Source organism: Brachycentrus maculatus, unplaced genomic scaffold, assembly GCF_059751285.1.
Source record: "Brachycentrus maculatus isolate JH-2025_06_01 unplaced genomic scaffold, ASM5975128v1 h1tg000589l, whole genome shotgun sequence".
NCBI classification, from domain to species: Eukaryota; Metazoa; Arthropoda; class Insecta; order Trichoptera; family Brachycentridae; genus Brachycentrus; species Brachycentrus maculatus.
Genome location: NW_028281329.1, coordinates 1,100,142 through 1,120,466, shown reverse-complemented (window position 1 = coordinate 1,120,466; position 20,325 = coordinate 1,100,142). Strand labels below are relative to the sequence as shown.

Here is a 20,325-nt window from a genome sequence, read left to right as displayed (position 1 = left end):
GTATGTATATGTTACGTATTTTCTGAAGAATGCGTTCAGAGATATTATATTTAAGCATGCATTCCTCTTTAAACCCTTTCAATACGATTTTTTTTATTTTAATAATTCATGTAATATTTATACCACAAAATATTGCTAATTTAGTTTGACGGGAAATATTTAAATAAATGATCATATTATTTGTCTGCCTCCGTAGTGCAATGGTCAGCACGCTCGGCTAGCGTTCTGGAGGTCCCGGGTTCGATTCCCAGGAGGGGGGGTCAAATAAATTGAAGTGATTTTTGAAGTGACTGTAATATTTATTCAATATTACCCTGGACTGGTACCTGAAGCGGAGGGCTGATCACCTTTCCTTCATGGTGTAAACGATCAGATAACTCTGCGTTATATGACGCAGTGCCCTAGGCACCATTGTTTTTTTTATTATTATTTTTATCTATTGATTATTGCAAAATAATGATTGGGACATATTGACACAATAGTATTGGTGAGTGGGTCGTATGTGTTTCAACAGTTTTTATACTAAAATAGTTGTAATTATAGTAAAATAGTGGAGCATATAAAATATATGTTGCACTAAAAAGAAAAAAGACAGGGTTGGGCTTGATTACGAGCTTATGACCGTACAGTACTAAAATCCCAGATCCCAATTCATTTGTAAGCATTCAAATTATTTTAGTAATTATTAGAAATTCTCTGGGACAATATGTCCCTACAGTAAAAGGGTTAAAAGTAAACAGGTTAAGTTGAACTGAAAAAACGATGTTACATTGTTTATCTTTAGAATACACATATAACATTTATTGATTTGGGTATCCCTTTGTGATAACATCCATCCAATTTTAATTTATTTTAGTTTTACTTAGTTAGTCTTAGTAAAACATAAAACTTAGTCACTTTAATTTAGACTAAGCTACACATACGGTGTTTGAAAATGATGCGGAATGCATCGAAACACGTGTCACAATAGATTGAAATACTGCTATTTACTTTTATACCGTACATTTGTTTTTCCTTATTGAGTATTTTTTTTTATCTTTTAAAAATATCCATCGGCGTAAACTTTTCCGTTTTTCACTGCGTAATTTATGTTACCAATCGTATGATTAGTAACACGAATTTCGTGACATTACATTGTATTTTGACACGCATATATAGTTATGTATTTTTATAAGTACTCACACTTTAACATATATGCAGGTACCAACAATGAATGTTACATAGCATGTCTAGTTATGAGTGATTTCGGAGAAATGGTTTATTGTCATGAGTGATTTCGGAGAAATGGTTTTATTGTTACTAATTATTTTTAACTAAATGATATGTTTTTTTTTATAAAAAAAAATATTATTTTACAGACAAAATAATCACAATCCCGTACAATTTTACTAGTTTTTAATAATAAAATCTCTTTAGTAGTATCAAAATTAGTTATTTTGTACCAGCACACATAATTCACAAATATAAATAATAAATACGTCAATAATGTGTGCGTTTATATATATGAGTGAGGAAATAATGGTCAAACCAATTTATCAGGCGAATGTAGATGGAAATATTGTAGAAACAAAGGAAGAACGAGGAAAACTTGCCATGATCAAGTATTTCAAGTACCTAAAAGTAGTCAGGTTAAAGTCGAATAATCAGCGTGTATATATAACCTCCGCCTCCGTAGAGTAATGGTCATCACGCTCGGCTACCGTTCTGGAGGTCCCGGGTTCGATTCCCAAGGGGGTAAAATAAATATAAGTGATTTTTTCACTGTAATATTTATTCAATATTACCCTGGACTGGTACCTGATGCGGAGGGCTGATCACCTTTCCTTCATGTGTAAACGTTCAAGATAACACTGCGTTTATATGACGCAGTGCCCTATGCACCTTTGGGTGCAGATAAGGGTTTTATTATTATATATATATATATTATATATATATATATATATATATATATATATATATATATATATATATATATATATATATATATATATATATATATATATATATATATATATATATATATATATATATATATATATATATATATATATATATATATATATATATATACATATTTATATATATATATATTCTCTCTTCTTATCCCTGCGAAGAAGCGGTGTGTTGGTTATTTAGTTAGTTTTAATGCACATATATGCATATATTATATAATATTTCCACTCGTACGTAAGTACTATGTCTTTCGACACATTTCGCATGTTATTATTGACCGGACTCCACTGGAAAAAAAATAACAGCTAAAAACCCTTCCAACCTAGCTTTGGGGAGAATGTGTGAAATAAGGGAGAAAGAATATCGTCACGAAAAAATAATAAGATTCCGCATCTATGGCATAAAATATAAATTGTGCCATTTTATGGCTCTCTTTTGAAACTGACTCCTACATATATTATCGTTGTTTATTTACCACTGATCCCATTTTTTTCTATACAGAACACTGTACTAACTATTTGTTGACCTGATTTTTTTCCCTTAAAAATATGCAAGTAATTGAAAAATTTCTCGAATGAATTGATTCAAATAATAAATTTGTAATCACATTATCGTACTCACATTTTACATTCTTGTAATTTAACCTTCAAGCTAGAATAGAATCAATTATCGATTTCGCTAATATCACTACGTAAACTTTGTTTTCTCGAACATTTCTATATCAGAAATTTTCTCATGTAAAGAATAATCCGAGGAAAATATGTTTTTTTTGTTGTTTTTTTATTTATTGTGGATAATTATGAACGTTTTTGTCAATTTATTTATTAACATTTTTTTTAAATCCATGTTTGACTTGAATGAAATTCGCTCGTTTTATGCAATATGATTTTAATCATTACTTAATAATACAATAACAACAACAAAATAATATACAATACTTGAAATAAGAATCAATCTATTTTTTATTACTTTTTTTAATTAGTTTTATAATAAAATTGGTTTGTTGTTCTTTATGATTAAAGTAAACTTTACTAATCGACGGATGAATAGAAAAAACGCGAAAATGACGCAGATAAGATTATATTTCAAAAAATATTTTTCCTATGTATACCGATAATCTTTTTTCGAGATATTTACAATATTATAGAAGTATGAAATTTTCCGTGACTAATATTGAATTTGAACTATCACGGAAAGGTTATAGGTATTCGTGCGAATAACAAAGAAAGTACTTTCGTTTTAGAACGAAAATCTTGACAAGTACACACAACATACACCCACGGATATTGATATAAGCAATTTCATTTCGATAAACTTTATCATTCTGACTTTATATTTAAGTGAGAATAACTCTTTTTTATTTTACATTACATGCTGTAGGTATAAAATGCTACAAAATGTTTTAAAACAGATATCTTTTTCCCTATTTTCATATAAAAGTGTAAAATATACAATCCAGAAAAGCACGAAGAGTCAAAATACTTTAAAAGAATTACTAAATTTTACTACGTTAGAATAATATCAAAGTAATTTTAATTAAAATAATTTTCTAAAATGTAAGCATCGAGGTATATTTAGTTTCAACACTCATTATTCTGAAATCCCAACTGAACTCGATAAAAAGCTGTCAGTTGAATTCAACATTTCAAGATAGCTTTTGTACGTCATTTCACCTTTATTCCGAAGGCAAACTTTTTTTATGAAAGAGCTGAAATGCTTGAATTCTGGAAAATTTAATAAGTAAATCGACCAAATATTTTTTTTTATAATTAATCCAAACACATTATATACTGTCAAAATTAAATATGTATTTTTGTAGAGATTTTTCGCGGTTATAAGTAGATTTAAACATAAGCTTATTAACCCATCCGCATATCAGACTTTTTTTCAAATAAGCACATAAATATACTTATTGAATGTACACCTTAAAAGGCATCAAATTCAACTGAGTTATAAAAGTAAACTGTTACTGTTGTACCAATAAATATAATACATTTGTTTAACTATAACCCACGTATTTTATCGAGTGTAGATCAGAAAAATGATAAATTGACAGGAAAACTTGAAAAAATAACTCACTTGGGATGTGAAATTTTGAATTTCACCTTATTTTAGTTGATATTTTAATCAAAAGGATAATTCTATCCTAAAAGTGACATCTTTGGTCAAGTACTGTAAATAAATAAGTTTAATTATAATAAGAAACAATGCATTACAAAAAGTTTTCTTTACTGATTTATAGATATTACACGAAAGTATCGTAAAACAGCAAGCCCCATATAAATATGACATAGGTACCACGTTATTAGAAAAGTTTTAGGGGATAATATTTCAATTGTATTTATACATTTTAACCAGCGGAAATGACTGAAATGAGTCATTGAAAATTGAAATACAATTTAAAAAAATCAACCCCCTATAACGTTCCCTCTAATAATGCGGTACATTTCTCAACGTTATAAGGGGGTTAACTTTAATTTGAAGTACCCACGGACGTACGTGTGGCTTAAACCGCGACTGATATGCGAATGTAAAATATTCTTAGCCGCCAAGATGACGACTTGTATGCTGATGAGTTGACCGGTGTATATATGTAAATAAAATATATACAGATTTTATTAAACACATATAGTACCGACTTTCAATATTCTGACAGTCGGTAAAGCAGATCGCGAAAAATCTACCACCAGATGTCGCCATGCGTCGCACTGGGAAAAACAAGAGATATCAGATAAAATATATTATTTATTGATTCGGCAACTTTGTGGAATGACATGATTATTTCATTAAAATTAAATACTTGAGTAATCCACTTTATCGAGTATTATTTTTATTTACGACTAGTTTCGAAAACGACAATTGTTTTCATCTTCTGGTACAAATTAAAACTAACGAATAAAAATATATTTAGGTGTATACTTATATAGGTTATTAAATATAGGGAGGGGGGTTAAGGAACAACATTTTTTTGTAAAAGGAAACATTGACAATAATGGTGACGTATTTTGAAACAGAATATTATTAATTATTGTTTTATTTGATAAAATATTATATCTGGTGAAGTGTCATGTTATATGTAAATTATAACAGATTATTATAGAATAAACTTTTTTTGTTGTTTCTTCAATTACAAAGCAACACATTGTTTATTTTATTATTATGCACCCAGTAATTTACAATGAAAAATATTACCACGTTATATATATTTACTCCATCTGTCGTGTCCGCCCGTTGCAGGTGTCCGCCCTGCACATGGTGGTGGGCTCGCTGCTGCTGGGCGGCGTGGTGCTCGTGGTGGGGCTCGTGCAGCTGTCCCCGGGGGCCGAGGCGGCCGCGCACAAGTACTACCTCATGGGGGCCGGAGCCGCCCTCATCAGCATCGGCCTTGCCCTCACGGCTCTGAGGTAATTATTTTTTATTATTATTTTTTGACATCTCATCAAAGATGAAGAAGAATATGGAAGTCTGGGCATTTACGGGACGACCATCATAGGTTGGTTTAAGTGATCACTTTACACACGTGTAACATTCACCAATTCTACCCATTATTGACAACCACACTACTCAAATTCTTGGAAGTTCTATATATATGAACCAATTTTGAAACATTTTTCTTGAATCACTAGAACTTCACTAGAGACATCTATTGGTAAGATGAAAATAAGCTTTTTATTTTACTTAAACCAGCTTATGACGGTGGTCAGCCCCGTAAATGCCCACACTTCCATATTCTTTTTCATCTTAGATGAGATCTCAAAAAAATATATGAAAATAACTCCTGTAATTGGGGAGATAATCCAGATTTTGTGTATTTGAACATACTCAAAATGTTGTAACTATTTTTTTAATCATATATTTTTACATTTAACCGCTATCCGCACCCAATGTTATCTTAGGGTTATCTTTATCCATTATCCATATCCAATATATATATATATATATATATATATATATATATATATATATATATATATATATATATATATATATATATATATATATATATATATATATATATATATATATATATATATATATATATATATATATATATATATATATATATATATATATATATATATATATATATATATATATATATATATATATACCCAATCTTCTCTTTGATAGGGCTCTGCATCATAACGACACAGTATTATCTAGTTCCTTAATTGCATGAAGACAAAGTGATGAGCCCTGCTCTATTTTTAATCATTTTCATTTATTTTTCTAGGTCCATGTGCGTAATATTGGTCTTCATCATGGTCTTGATGATTTTTTAACGTTTTTTTTTTTAAATAAGTTATTAATGCTTTAATTTAAAGCTTCCGAAACTAGTTGTTAAAATATAATGTTCAAGTAGTAAATAACAAGTGTTTTTTTTATCAAACACTTGAGTTTTATTACCAATTAATGAGTTTTATTTCGTCATTATTTTTTGATATTTCAACATAGATGAAGAAGAATATGGAAGTCTAGGCATTTACAGGGCTTACGACCACCATAGGCTGGTTTAAGTGATCATTTCACACACGCCACAACGTTCACCAATTCTACCAGTTCATGTGAGTTCACTGCCGACATTTATGTTGGGATAGATGAAGCTTTTTAATCAGCAAAGAATTTTGGGTTCCGTAAATTAAGTATTGTGGTTATCTGTCCTATAGAAGCAGTATTATCTTGATAGTCCCTACGCTTCAGGCGCCAGTCCAAGGTGATATTAGGGTGAAAAATCACTAATATTAATCTTGACCCTCCTTAGAATCCGCCCGATACCTCCGACACGGTAGCCTAATGCGCTAACCACTACACTGTGGAGACAGTCTAGTTTTTTCATTATTTTTCTTTATTTTTCTGCTACCAATTATTAAACATAAAAATTGTATATTTGTACTAAAAATGTGCACTATAAACGCATGAAAATATATTCAGACGGAACGTATCAATATTTTGATTTTCTCGTATTTTTTCAATTTTTTAAAAAACCTTTGAATTTATTGAAATCACATTTACACTAATACAAAATTTCCTATTTTGTTTATTTACTTCATAAAATTTAAGTTCTCGACTGTTCTTGTATTGGATGTATAGAACAATAGTGTATTTTTTACTCTACACGAAAATCCCCGGGAATATTTTAGTAGGTATATCTGGTATTTAATTCGTTTGAGACCCAAAAAAACGTAATGACAGTCCGCTTTTCCGTGAACTAATTGTTAGAACAGACTAATCCGTTAATAATGTAGAATTTAATTGTTGAAATTCCCTGTGGTTCATTTACTTTATACAAAGTCCTCACTTCTCCAATGATGTGTTATTAATCCTTATCCGAAGGGTAGTCACACAACCTTTTTCTACCCGACCTTTCTCGTTCCATCACCGTGTAATCCCTCTTACCGAGCCTAAAGTAAACACTGTACAGGGATGGGGCTTATGAACCCGTTCTGTGCTTCTGTCTTTTCTCAAAATATCGGGTATTACGTCACTGTGATGAGATTACACTGCCACTGATTCTTCTTGCGTTAAGATTCGGGATTTTCAAAAAGCTTTTTTTAAACATCAGGTTTATCTCAGCGTTTTTGATCGAGAATAGTCAACGTTTGATGTGAGACTGTAGCAAAAATGTTCTCTTGATTTAAATTCATCATTGTTTTTTCCATTCACCTATAAAATTTTATCAGATAAATAAAAAGAACAGATATACGTTCTATTCAATTCATCATTCGGTGTGTGAATATTTGAAATATAAAATTTATGAGACTGGTATCGAGAATGATAAATCTGTTTCCGTTTAGAAAATTTCACGAGTAAAAAATATTAAAACGTTGATATTTAATTATCCCTCGTTTTACAATAAACCTTGATGTTATTTGTGCAAACAATATTCCACAATGAGTTACGCTACAAATGACATTGTTTGGTATTTTTTGATCATATGCGTGTTTAACTGGTGCAGTAGGTAAAAAACTTTATTTTCTTCTATATACTGTTAGAGTTGGCTCTCCTCGTCCTCAGGTTGTATGTCTTTTTATTATGTACAACTTCACCTAGGTCATGCCTTCGAATCATGTTAGCATCTTTCTGTAGCATCCATGAAATTTTTGGTCTTTCTCCAGATGTCTTTCGAGGAAGATCCATGGCAATCACCTGGTTTACAATATGTTAAAGTTCTCTACGTCCTATATGCCCGTACCATCTCAATTGCCTATCCTCTACCTTACCATTGATATCAGTTACACCCAAGTTTCCACGAATACGTGAACTCTTTATTTTATCTCTAAGGGACACTCCGAAAAAACACAATAAAAAATCTTTAAGAATACAAAAAAATCTGGTTTTAATCTCTTGCAAAAACTCTGTTAAAAAATATACCTTTAAAAGTCAGGTATTTCAAAACGTTTCTTATCTTCCTGAGTTCTTAGCGAAAATATTCACATTTCACCTCGCATATTATTTATTCAACAGCGTCCGTTCTTCTCAAAACTACATATTGTGTGGTATTCTGTTACTAATCTGGTTTTAGTTTAAGATTTAGTGTTCCCGAGCGTTTTAACTGTCTCGCTTTTGTATTTCATGTAAAATTAATTACGATGTACTATTCTGCGAGGTCAATTGTATACCAACCCCAACGTAATGATGTAGCTGGCAAAAGCACTTTTCACTTTTCAAATTTAATAAAGTTTAATGAGACCGTTTTCAACAACAAGGCCGCGGTTTTGATAACAAAGTTTACAGCATTTTTTAGGGTTGAAACCCCAAAGGCAAGCTTTTCAGACGCCAGCCATGTTTTCTGTGTTGTTATTCTGTGGTTCGTTAGCACTTTTTGCGAATCGTGAGTTTGCACCACATCACAGCATACATCTAACATAATTTCATATATTTGTAATTATCTTTATAACTATTCAGTAAGCATTCGGTATGTTATTAAAAGTCAAATTAATTAATAAGCCATAAGATTTATTTTCATTATAATATCATCTTGCCAATGTCACGAATATGCATTTTTCTAATTTCACCAACAACGTTTTATTTTGCTTAATCATATAACTAACCATTACGCCGACTCACCGCGGGGGTAGGCAGAGAGAATATAATTCCTAACAAATCTGACTTTGCAATTAATCTTTGCCTTTTAAACATTTATGCATCTCCTTATACAACTCCTGACCTGACCACGCCCAAGTATTTGAAATACTTGATCATGCCAAGTTTTTGTAGGTATTCCTCTGCTTCTTTTACCAACCACATTCTCGTCATAAATAAATGTTTTTTTTATATTTTTTCAGTTAGTAAACTTAAATTTTTATCCACATCCGTAATATAATGGTTAACACGTTCGGCTACCGTACTGAGGGCCAAATAAATATAAGTGATTTTTTACTGTAATATATATATTAATTCAATATGACTTTTTATTCAATATTTCCTTCATGTTATAATAATCAAGATAATCTGCTTTATATGATGCAGTGCCCTATGCACCATTGGGGGTGGATGAGGGTTTGAAGAAGAAGAAGAAACTTAAGTAATTGATTTTTTAAATTATTTGTAAAATATAACTTGTTTGTTTTTAAAATATTTTACCAATTTGTGAAACTGAAAACAATATTAATTATTTGAAACTAATTGTTAACTACAGACATTTTTAAAAGACAATGTTTTTTATGTGATTGTTTCAAAACTGGATTTAACCCCGAGCGCGCTCCCATCCCTTAAGGGGTGTATCCAATGTTTGAGTAGGTACAATCTTAAAGTAGTGTTTTAGAACTTCAGCGTTGCTCTGACAAAGGCTTAGTACGTTAAGCTCGTTTGGCTTGCAAAGCATAATTTAATTTTTTTCATTGTATTTTAAATAAATTTTATTTCATATGAACCTTGGAGGTTTGCACTCTTTACCTCAAGCTTTGCAACAAAGATAAATAAATACATAATGTGTAAGTAATTATAATAGGTACTCTAGCTAATCTCTAAAGATTAATCATTTATCGAAGGCTTTGATGTGGGCGTGCAAATTTGGGTGTTATCGGTAAATATGGTTTAAACTAACTAGCAAAAATATTGAGCAAAGGCAAAACAAAGGAACGGAGAATTGATCAGGAGTGAAAATTGTGTGATTAGTTTATATTTTTACTTTTTTTTCTTTTCTTGTGTTTATATTGTGTTGAGATACATAAAAAAAATATATGAAAAAAATTATTAATAAAAAAAAGAGCTCCACCGACAAGACACATAAGGTGACTGGTGGGTCTTTGCCAAAAAATGTATTTGTATACATATGATGTATGTATGTATATGTACGTTTATATTTTTAATAAAAATTAATTTTTTATCCTATTTTGTTTATTTACTTTAACTTCTCGACTGTTCTTGTATTGTACGAATGGAACAATAGTGTACATGAAAATGTACACTATTGTTCCATTCGTACAATACAAGAACAGTCTGTACATGAAAATCCCCGGGAATATTTTAGTATATCTGGTATTTAATTCGTTTGAGACCCAAAAAAACGTAATGACAGTCCGCTTTTCCGTGAACTAATTGTTAGAACAGACTAATCCGTTAATAATGTAGAATTTCATTGTTGAAATTCCCTGTGGTTTATTTACTTTATACAAAGTCCTCACTTCTCCAATGATGTGTGTATTAATCCTTGTACGAAGGGTAGTCACACAACCTTTTTCTAACCGACCTTCTCTTTCCATTTCGTTTAAATTTTTATTGAATTTTTTTTTTTATAAATAAAAAACAAATAAACAAAACAAAAAGAGACGAGATTTATTACTATTGTAATGCCATATAATTTATTATTAAATGAGCCAGTCAAATTGCTTGAAACGTATTGAAACCGCTCTGATTCCGTTTTTTTATGTATAAAAAGCATATTTATGTTTATTTTCATTACATTTAAAAGATACATCTAGTATCTTATGAAATATATTTTATTCACCAAAAAACTGGCTTCGTATGTTGGAAGTTATGGTTTTGTTACTTCTCATGTATACAGTCGGATAATCTACAAACGTAAACATGAATTCCAGAATATAGATTTAAATCAGATACGAATAATACTTGTATTTCGGTATTCGAGATTTATTTATTTGAACTGTGAATTTCTCGGCTGTCAAATGTACAAATGAGACTTTAAAAAATTTATAATACTTAAAATCGAAAAAAACTTATTACGAATATAACGTTTATAAATGAACCTATAAAACAAAATACAATTTAACATACAAAATGTCACCTTTTCGTTTTGCTTATACGTTACTTGTATATCATTTCTTTTGTTGTAGCCTTGCATGGATCCATTATCCATTTGTAATTTGTTATGTAAACTGTAAATTACAGCATAAAATCTCATTTTAATTTAAAAAAACGACTACCCTTTTTATCCGCTTCGATTACAATGATTTTGATCTTCTTATTTTCGGAATCCCGATGTTTATCAGAAACATAATCAATCTGAATTCTTCAATAAACCAACATCAATTTATTGACCTATCCGCATAGTCTAAAATAGGCAGAATATTGAACGCTACATAGTGTGTAAAGTGATCACTAAAGACAGTCAATTGCAAGTTCTTAATATTTGGTTCTCTGGAGTTACATCTGGTCTTATTATTACAGAACATATACAATTGAGTTCTGAATGCCTTGAAGCTGTGCAATTCTGTTATCCGAAACATTATATCAAGAGAAAATGAGTGTAAAATGAACGGATAACATCGTTATGCCTTCGAGGTATTTCTTATCTACTCTACTATCTTATAAGTGTATCTTCTATATAATTTTATAGGTGTATGTGTTTAGTGTATGTGTTTTGTCTGCCTCCTTAGTGTAATGGTCAGCACGCTCGGCTACCGTTCTGGAGGTCCCGGGTTCGATTCCCAGGGGGGGTCAAATAAATAAAAGTGATTTTTTCACTGTAATATTTATTCAATATTACCCTGGACTGGCACCTGAAGCGGAGGGCTGATCACCTTTCCTTCGTGTGTTAACGATCAAGATAACACTGCGTTTATATGATGCAGTGCCCTATGCACCATTGGGGTGCGGATAAGGGTTTTTTATGTTTTTAGTGTAGGTTATTTAAATATCCAGAATATTTATGCTAATCATTCAATATTTAAAGCCCAAACCTATATATTTAGTCATAAAAAGAATTTCCACAAAGATAATCATGTTTAATAAAATCCTTTTAAATAAAGTATGTCAAAGGCCTTTTTCATGTTTTTTTTTAAAGAAACAATATATATTTTGTTAAGTGTTGTTTCTATGGCGATATCGCATGGTGAAAAACCATGACGCCCCAAGAAAAATATCTCATTTGCGTCAAAACACAATCGGCGCCACAGCGGCGACGCGTCCTGGGAGCTCATTATTTATTTTAAATGAAAAAATAACTGATCTTAACCAAGTACATAATTGGTTGTAAAGTTTAACTTTACCATTAAATTTATCGAAACAAAACCCTTGAAAGACTAATCTAAAAGGTACTTTTATAAAAGGTGGGGACTAAGTACTTGAATAAAAAGTTTGCTTGGGTAAATCCTAAATTTTACCCCTTGGTCTGGATATGAATGTTTATGACATATTATGGACTCGAGTCCAGTAAGTAATATTATATACACGGCTGTTCAAACAGTAATATCATCTGCGACCTTTATTTGCTCTTGACCAAGCTCAAATAAAAGATATTAGAAATACATATTTTATTACTTTGATTTTATTTGATTTCACTAAAAGATACGTAAAATATTATACCGGAATACTGATCCACTACAGAAGACTTATTACTAACTCTACAAAAGTAATGATCTCCGAAATTTCATTTTACAAATAATACGCACACTTTTCTTTAAATTAATATTGTAAAGAATATAAGAGGTATTGTTTGGAAGGTTTATTATTAATAATATATTCATTATGTGCACAGAACCGGTAAGCAGTGTAGTTGTCTAATTAAGTATTAAACGTTGGACATTGCTTACATTGTTATGTGGTTAAATCAAATGCACATATCGCTCACTCCTTTCAACAACGTCATATTTTATCAAAAAACTTGGTTTTTCAGGATATCGTTTTTAAAGTTTAAGAATGTAATGAAATATATTTTAAAAAATATGAAGCCACTTATTGAACTTTTTTCTGTGCAACAGATCTTTTTGGGTAAAACATGAAGGTTTTTTTCTCCATTTGAAAAATGTTTAGTATTTTTTTTTTTAAATTAATCATTTTCCGGGCATTCCGAAAATATGCACAGCTGAAAATTGATGATTTTTTAAATATGACGTCGTTGAAAGGAGTGAGCGATATGATGGTTTTACTAGGTATTTGTAACTGTTCACAATATCTCCTGTTGAAAACTGTCTAATATTCTGTTACATGGACTTGAAAAACGAATTGGCTTCTTTACGGAGAGGTACTGGAAAGCTAAATGGTTTTGCACAAATTTAACTGCTATTGTGTAAATGATAAGTTTTCTTGACGTACATAGTATTGTGACTTTTGCCCGTGGCAATATTTCTTCTGAATATACCGGCTGCCGACTGCGCACTTGTTTTTCCCGCCCTTAGCAACGGAGGGAAACGGTAGAGACGTGATTCCCTTATTTTTCTCATCACGTTTTCCTTTAAGACCGGTAGGTGTAGTATAATTTGTTTCGAGGAAAAACCTCCCTTGTGACATTGTACAAGTAATTTGTCAATTCTAATTCAATTATATTCTTTGTTGTTCGAAATTATATTCGTCTTAAATTTAATCAAATCTGGAATTTAATTATTTTGACAACTGATTTTCATGCCGTTTAATATTTATGTAGGTATTCTTATATGTACGAGTATACGCTTAATTAAATGTATTCGTTTCGCTTTGTACAAATATAAATTCTCGTAAGAAAATTTCTTTTGAATCCTGCGTTTCTTTCGTAAAACATTATTTTGTCACAAATGTGGAAAAACTTACAATTTAAGTAAATCATTTAAAATTGCAATAATTTTATGTTTTTTTTTCTGAATTAATATGCATATAATACTTAACTGATTATGGAAAATCGTGTTATTTTATTAACATGCTCCTAATCAATCCGATCACACACAAAAAATACAAAATTATTACCGTTTTTGTATTGAAAAAATAAGTTTTTCTGCAAAAAAAATCTGTATTGCAAACAAAAGAGTTATCGAAAGGCAATGAGTTATAAAAATATTTTTTCAACACATATTCTGAAAAAAAAAACAAATAAATCTTGTGATGCCAAAAGTCTGCGCAATCGAAGGGCACGTATGACTAGATATTTACATAGATGTGAAGGAAGCGAGGAGTGTATGTCAGGACAAAAGAAAGTGGCGTTTCATCCTCTCTGCCTACCCCTGTGGTGAAACAGCGTAATGGTAGAAATAATAACAGTATTTAAAAAAAATTGTTTTTTTTTTAAATACTATCCGACGACCGGCTCTATGCTTTGTCGGAAGCCAACTGAGTTTTATTAATGCGAGTTTGGCCTTAATTACAAACTCAAAACTATAAAACAAACTTACTGAGGAAACAAAAAATAATAATAAAAATTCAAATCGTCCTCTACAACATTTTAAATCACCCAAACATTTTCCAATAATATCACCTCACTGTGAGCAATATGAGAATTGAACTTTTGGATTACGGAACTATGTTATTACTCACTATGTTTTTTTTAACTGTTCCAGGTGTTTCTGCATCCACTGCAGCATCAAGGCGGTTCCTGGAGGTCTGGGAACTCCCGGGCCGTGTAACCATACCACCTCCGCCACCAACGGCGGCCACAGCCACGGCGCCCACACCGTCAGCTCCATAGAGGGGCTGGTGGCAGGGGGCGCCCCCGCGCACGTGGCCACCCCGCCCTCCGAGGCCGAGGCCCTCATCCGCCCCCCGCCCCCCGACACCTAGACCCGCCCTAGACCCACCCGACTCGATACAGGATATGAGATGAATCTCCCTCTGGTAAACGTACCTAGCGTATTCTTTGGTCCACGGTCTACTCTTATGGGTATGGTAATATAAGAATATGTTAGATCGATGAATCTGATATATTTAAGTCTATACGCTGCAGGAAACCATTTTTGATATGATGTGTTTCGCCATTTATATCTCATCAGTTCGTTTTCACGTAAATTTGAAAACTAAGAAACAGATAGGTATACAAGTTTATAAAATATAACTACTTTGTGTTTTACCACTTTTTATTGATTCTTTGTCTCCAACCAGTTTCGACAGGAACCTTGTCATCATCAGGGATAAACAGTACGTGTTTAACGTTTAAGAAAAAAAGGTATACAAGTAATCTTCCTTCAGTCTATGTATAGTATCACCACTAGAATTCCTATCATAACATTTTATTTTTACAGGTTTTAAAATCACAATAATTGCTCCATTTTGGGTGAATATTTTTTATTCCGCCAAATTTTAATACTCGATCATTATTGTTAAAAATGTCGGTCTGTTCTCCGGCAGTAAGTCTGTTCTCCGCAATTGTTTCATAGTATCTACTATGAAACAATTGCGTTGATGTCACCGAAATCTTTGCAAAAAAAATCTCGTAGTATAGAAAATATAATGTATTTATACTTTTAGCAAAATTTGGATACCTATTTGTGGGCTATGTATTCTAAGCTCAGGATCTGCTTACTAAATCCAAAAAATCCAAAAGTCTCGCATTTTGCAAATATGTATAGTAAATGTTTATTTAAAAAAACTGGTAGCTAATTTCTTTTGATACATTTTTTTTTTTTAATTTTGTATGATGACTTCTAATTCTCGCTCGTTTGAGACTCGACTAACAGCCTTACTTGTTATTTTCCAAGCAGTATTGAAATACTTCCTTTAAGCATAAAAATGGAATTTGTTATAACTTTTATAATACATTTTTTAAACACCCGCTTTTGCTTATTACACTACAAAATATTTTTTTAGAATATAGTTTAAATCTACCGTAACAACCCTGCTTCCTTTTATATGAGATTTCTATTTTATTACCTCGGCCGCGACTGCTGAATTCTAAATCATACTTTTTGGACTGTTTAGATTTCTTGTATTAGTTTTAAAGGAATAGGCATATTTGTATTACAAGGCCAACAATTTCTTCCTGACAACTTCCATTTTAAAATATCATAGGTCTAACCTATAAGATAAAGAGTTTCATTTAGTAAAGAAATAAATAAGATTGAAGATACTTTATTATAGAGATGAACCGAGAAGCAAAAATGACCTTTATTCCATGGGAGAATAAACGTCGTTGTTCATTCTCTTAAGTATTTTTTCTTCTTCAACACTTCTGATAGCTGAACGTGTTTCGTTAGAAAGTTTCTGATTATTCTTAAAGATCTTCCCCTCAAATTCACGACACTTTAGAGATGGTATCTTTAAGATCGCTGAATATTAAAGATTGCACTTTTTAGTATCTCGAAAGCTTTCTCGTGTACCGATATACGGAGCTCTTTTTACTGAATATTTTAAATTCACCGCGAAGGCATTCGCAACATCCTACTAGACACAGAACGACTTTTATCATTTTGGAAAAGGACAAAAATCCTTCATATCATTAAAAATGAACTGACTATATGTATAAATTCACTAAAGAAATTTAGGTGTTTGACCAATAAAATAAGACGCTATAAATAGCAAAGAACGGGAGAAAAGCAACATATTTCTATTTTTCTAGAAACTTTGAACAAGATTTAGATCGGCAATCGGGCATTTACAAGCTAATAATAAAAAAGCTATCATTTCATCGAAATTCCTTTTTTTTGTTCGCGTTGGTTGATTGCGAATGCCTTAATAAACTGTAAATTTTCCTCCAGCTTTTAGTTATAATATCAACATTAGATTTGACATTAATTGCATGAACTCATAAGCGGTAATTCCATACTTAGATACAATGCCTATCCTTAAGAAAAAAGCATTTAATCTACATATTTAAAAACAAAGACAAGACAATGACCATGAAACTGAATTTATCAACAACTTATATAATTTATGGTGTCACATTGTTTTACGAATTATAATTGATATTCACCCTTTATTTTTCGTTACATGGGGTGTCTCATGAAATATTTTTAAAATTAAAATAAAATAATTTCACGCGGATTTTTGCCAGGGTGAGTACATGGGCATCTGAACACGGATTTTATATTCGTGCGTATGCAATAAGGCTTCCCTTCGAGTCGTATTTGCTGAGACCCGTTCAGGCGTGAGTTGATAATCGATGTGATTTTTGTAAACAAAACTCTCATCAGTGTACTTTGATTTTTTAAGTAAAAAAAATAAAAGTAAATTTTCCGACTTTTTACTGATGTTCATGAGACATCCCATATAAGCACAATCAGCGCACATTACAAAACTGCGTTTTAAATTCATAAAAATTATCTTATCAAATATTATTAAACGTGGTTTCCATAGTGATAATAAAAGCTCTTGATATATAAACTTCAAATTCGTTAATTTAATGTTATAATTATACGTTATTGTAAAAATATACGATTTATCCTTGTTCAACTTATACAAATTGTTTAGTAAATATGGATGTCTAAATATTTATTGTATACAAAATTATTTCTCAAAATAATGGATGTTTTATCTATTTACATTAATATTAAGATTTTATATGTGTATAGAATTGTAAGTTGGTGTTGAATAACTATGTCCTGGCTACTTTTCCTTTCTACTATATCTCGTAACTTTCCTTCCCCATTCATATGGAAGTAATGTCCTTCCCTTCCGTGATACGTATCCTAAATCATCAAATATCCGTATAATCAAATATATTCTACTCCCATACATAAGAATTTGGAGAGCACGTCTGATTTTTGTCTTCGCGTAATTAGAGATCAAGCCAACACCAAGTCGCTAAGCTCCATCTGAGTGCGGATAAATGTCAAAGAAGAATAACCAAATAATCGGTAAATTTAAGGCCAATGTCTAAAAAAATATTGTGTATTTTCGCTTTGCTTCGGTTTTTTTTACTTATTTATTAACAGGATTAAATTATTTAAGAGTTGATTAATATATAAGGGTCTGCCAAACTATTGGTCCACACGGGCGACCCGCTAGGTACTGAGAATCATGCGAAGAAAATTATATGGAAATGATGTGCCAGCCATACTTTACGTGGAATACAAGGGGATACTTTGTTTAGTTGCGCGACGCTTTGCCCACCTCTAATATATATGTATGTTTATATCCTATTTCCGCGTTGTCTATTGTAAATGATCTTACAATATGTTTTTTTCTATACAATAATAGAATTTAAAAATATAATAATAAGAGTCATACATAGTCTGTCGCCAGCAGACATATTCACATTGTTTTGATGGACATAAAAGTATTAATATTGTATATTATTTTATTTGTTTTTCCATTAATTTTCTTATTTTAATGTTTCATCAAAGATGTGAATATTTTACATCTAAATACATTTTTTTTTAATTCTTACTGGAAAGGCATTACAAAAAATCTTACTTTATACGTATATGTTTATTTGGATTTTTAACCTTCTTAAAAATGACCAATCCCATTTGATCATATAATTGACCGAGATTACAAATGACATAAATCTTAAGAACACCGCCAACCACTTAGTGAATCATTAATCATTACTTAAATTCAAATGCGTATGTCTAAAAATGGCAATTTTAGCAGATTTAGCGGTGAAAGTCACTATTTAACGACGTTTAATTTCAATCAACACTTAACCAATGATTTCAACATTTCACCGGGATTAACCCAAAATGGTTATCATTCCAACTTGCTGCAAGAAAACAAGTTTAAGACGAATATGTAAGAAGTGAAATAAAAACATAAGCTTAATTCATATTTCCTTGTGCTCATATTTAATGGCTTTCTGCTAAGAAAAAACATATTTATACTAACGCTTCTTCATCAAATGAATTTATATATTTTTTTTATTGTTCCAAAATCTATGTCTTTGGAGTACTTTAGTTATTTATTTAACAGACAAATAATGTAACTGGTATTTAAAATGAAATAGTTAGTCGTTTATTTCAAATTTTGAAAAAACCTTTCATACCAACTGAACCAAACATAACCTGACCTAAGTGAACCTTACCTGAGACAAATATAATTTTAAGGACTTTATATCATCCGGAAAACATGGTTCCAAAATTTTAATCGTTTTTCTTTTTATAAAAATGTTATAAATTTTCATGTAATATTGCAATTGTAGGCAATGCACATATTTTTAAAATTAATAATCACAAAACAAATATCTAAAATTCTAAAACGTGTATCGTTCCACTAAATGTGCTGGTATTAAAAAGGTCCTGAAATTTCAGAGGAATATTTTTCAGTTTCAGTTCTACAGGACATCGTATGTTCATTTATTTTTATTATATACAAATACAATACGACATGACCTACTAAACCTTCTGTTACCTTTTGTAACGTTTAAAAAAAATTGGACAATTTTCTATAAATATTATTTTTAACCAATACTAAAATCTACAAAAACACATATTTTCTTTTGTGAAATTTTTCAATTCTGCTTTGACATGTAAAATATATCAGGATGACTTTAACACCTATGTCTTTTCCCATAAGTAAAAAGGCATTTTATTATCCAAAACCATTAAATTTTGATAACCAAGAGGCAAGGCATAGAAAATGACAGCTAACGACTATCGTCATCAACTAACTGTAGAATGACCGGAAGAGAATACGCATGCAATAATTTCGCCTTTTTTTAAATTATTCGTTAAGTCTGTTTTTAAAATTGGTCCATAAGAGAATTAAATTTTTTTGCAAACAGTTGCAGCAGATTAGGGTAACTTTCTTTTTCCGCTACCTTTTAAGAAATTTTCACTAAAAGATTTGATTATTTTCTCGGGTTTTGAAGGTGAAATATTTTTGACGTGATTTGTAGTTTTCAAAGTGTTCTAGGTCTTTTAAAATTCCTTAAGATCTCATCCCCGTGTAGTGGAAAAATTCACTGTCCTGTTTAAATTGTACATTTTAAAATAACTTTTTCCTAGTCGTCGAGACGCCGCCGTTGATAACGTAAAATATCCCGCCGTATCTGATCCTTGCCTGCAGAAAGCACCTATTTTCAACAGAACTTGTTCATATATTCCTCTGATAATACTATCAGTAAGAATATCCCTTTTTTCCTTACTTACCTAGAAGATATTTATCATTTAGAGATCCGGAGATTATCTCATCCCCTAAGCTAAGACGATGTTCAACAATGCGTGTAACATGTTGCCTCGAGAGGTAGAGGATAAGGCTTTCACTGCCGTTGAGGGTGGCAGTGCACCTGGCTGTACTGACTGTACTCACTGTACTCGTACAGTGGGTCAACAACCCTCCCGTGAATCAATACTG

The 20,325-nt window shown here is 31.1% G+C and overlaps 1 protein-coding gene across 1 annotated transcript; it reads left to right on the top strand.

The window, feature by feature from the left end:
• The first annotated feature begins 4,788 nt into the window (after positions 1 to 4,788).
• LOC148301248 (uncharacterized) lies at positions 4,789 to 15,254 on the top strand. The gene is made up of 3 exons (XM_088273588.1): positions 4,789 to 4,828; positions 5,191 to 5,357; positions 14,661 to 15,254. The coding sequence occupies exons 2-3, from the start codon at positions 5,206 to 5,208 to the stop codon at positions 14,878 to 14,880; spliced, it is 372 nt and encodes a 123-aa protein (XP_088129714.1). The 5' UTR covers positions 4,789 to 4,828; positions 5,191 to 5,205; the 3' UTR covers positions 14,881 to 15,254.
• The last annotated feature ends 5,071 nt before the right edge of the window (positions 15,255 to 20,325 follow it).

What these genes read in the sequence shown, in the direction of transcription:
- LOC148301248 (XM_088273588.1), top strand. Translation starts at nt 5,206, where the DNA reads ATGGTGGTGGGCTCGCTGCTGCTGGGCGGCGTGGTGCTCGTGGTGGGG. An exon ending in CTTGCCCTCACGGCTCTGAG is followed by an intron (nt 5,358 to 14,660) that starts GTAATTATTTTT and finishes TAACTGTTCCAG; the next exon opens with GTGTTTCTGCATCCACTGCA.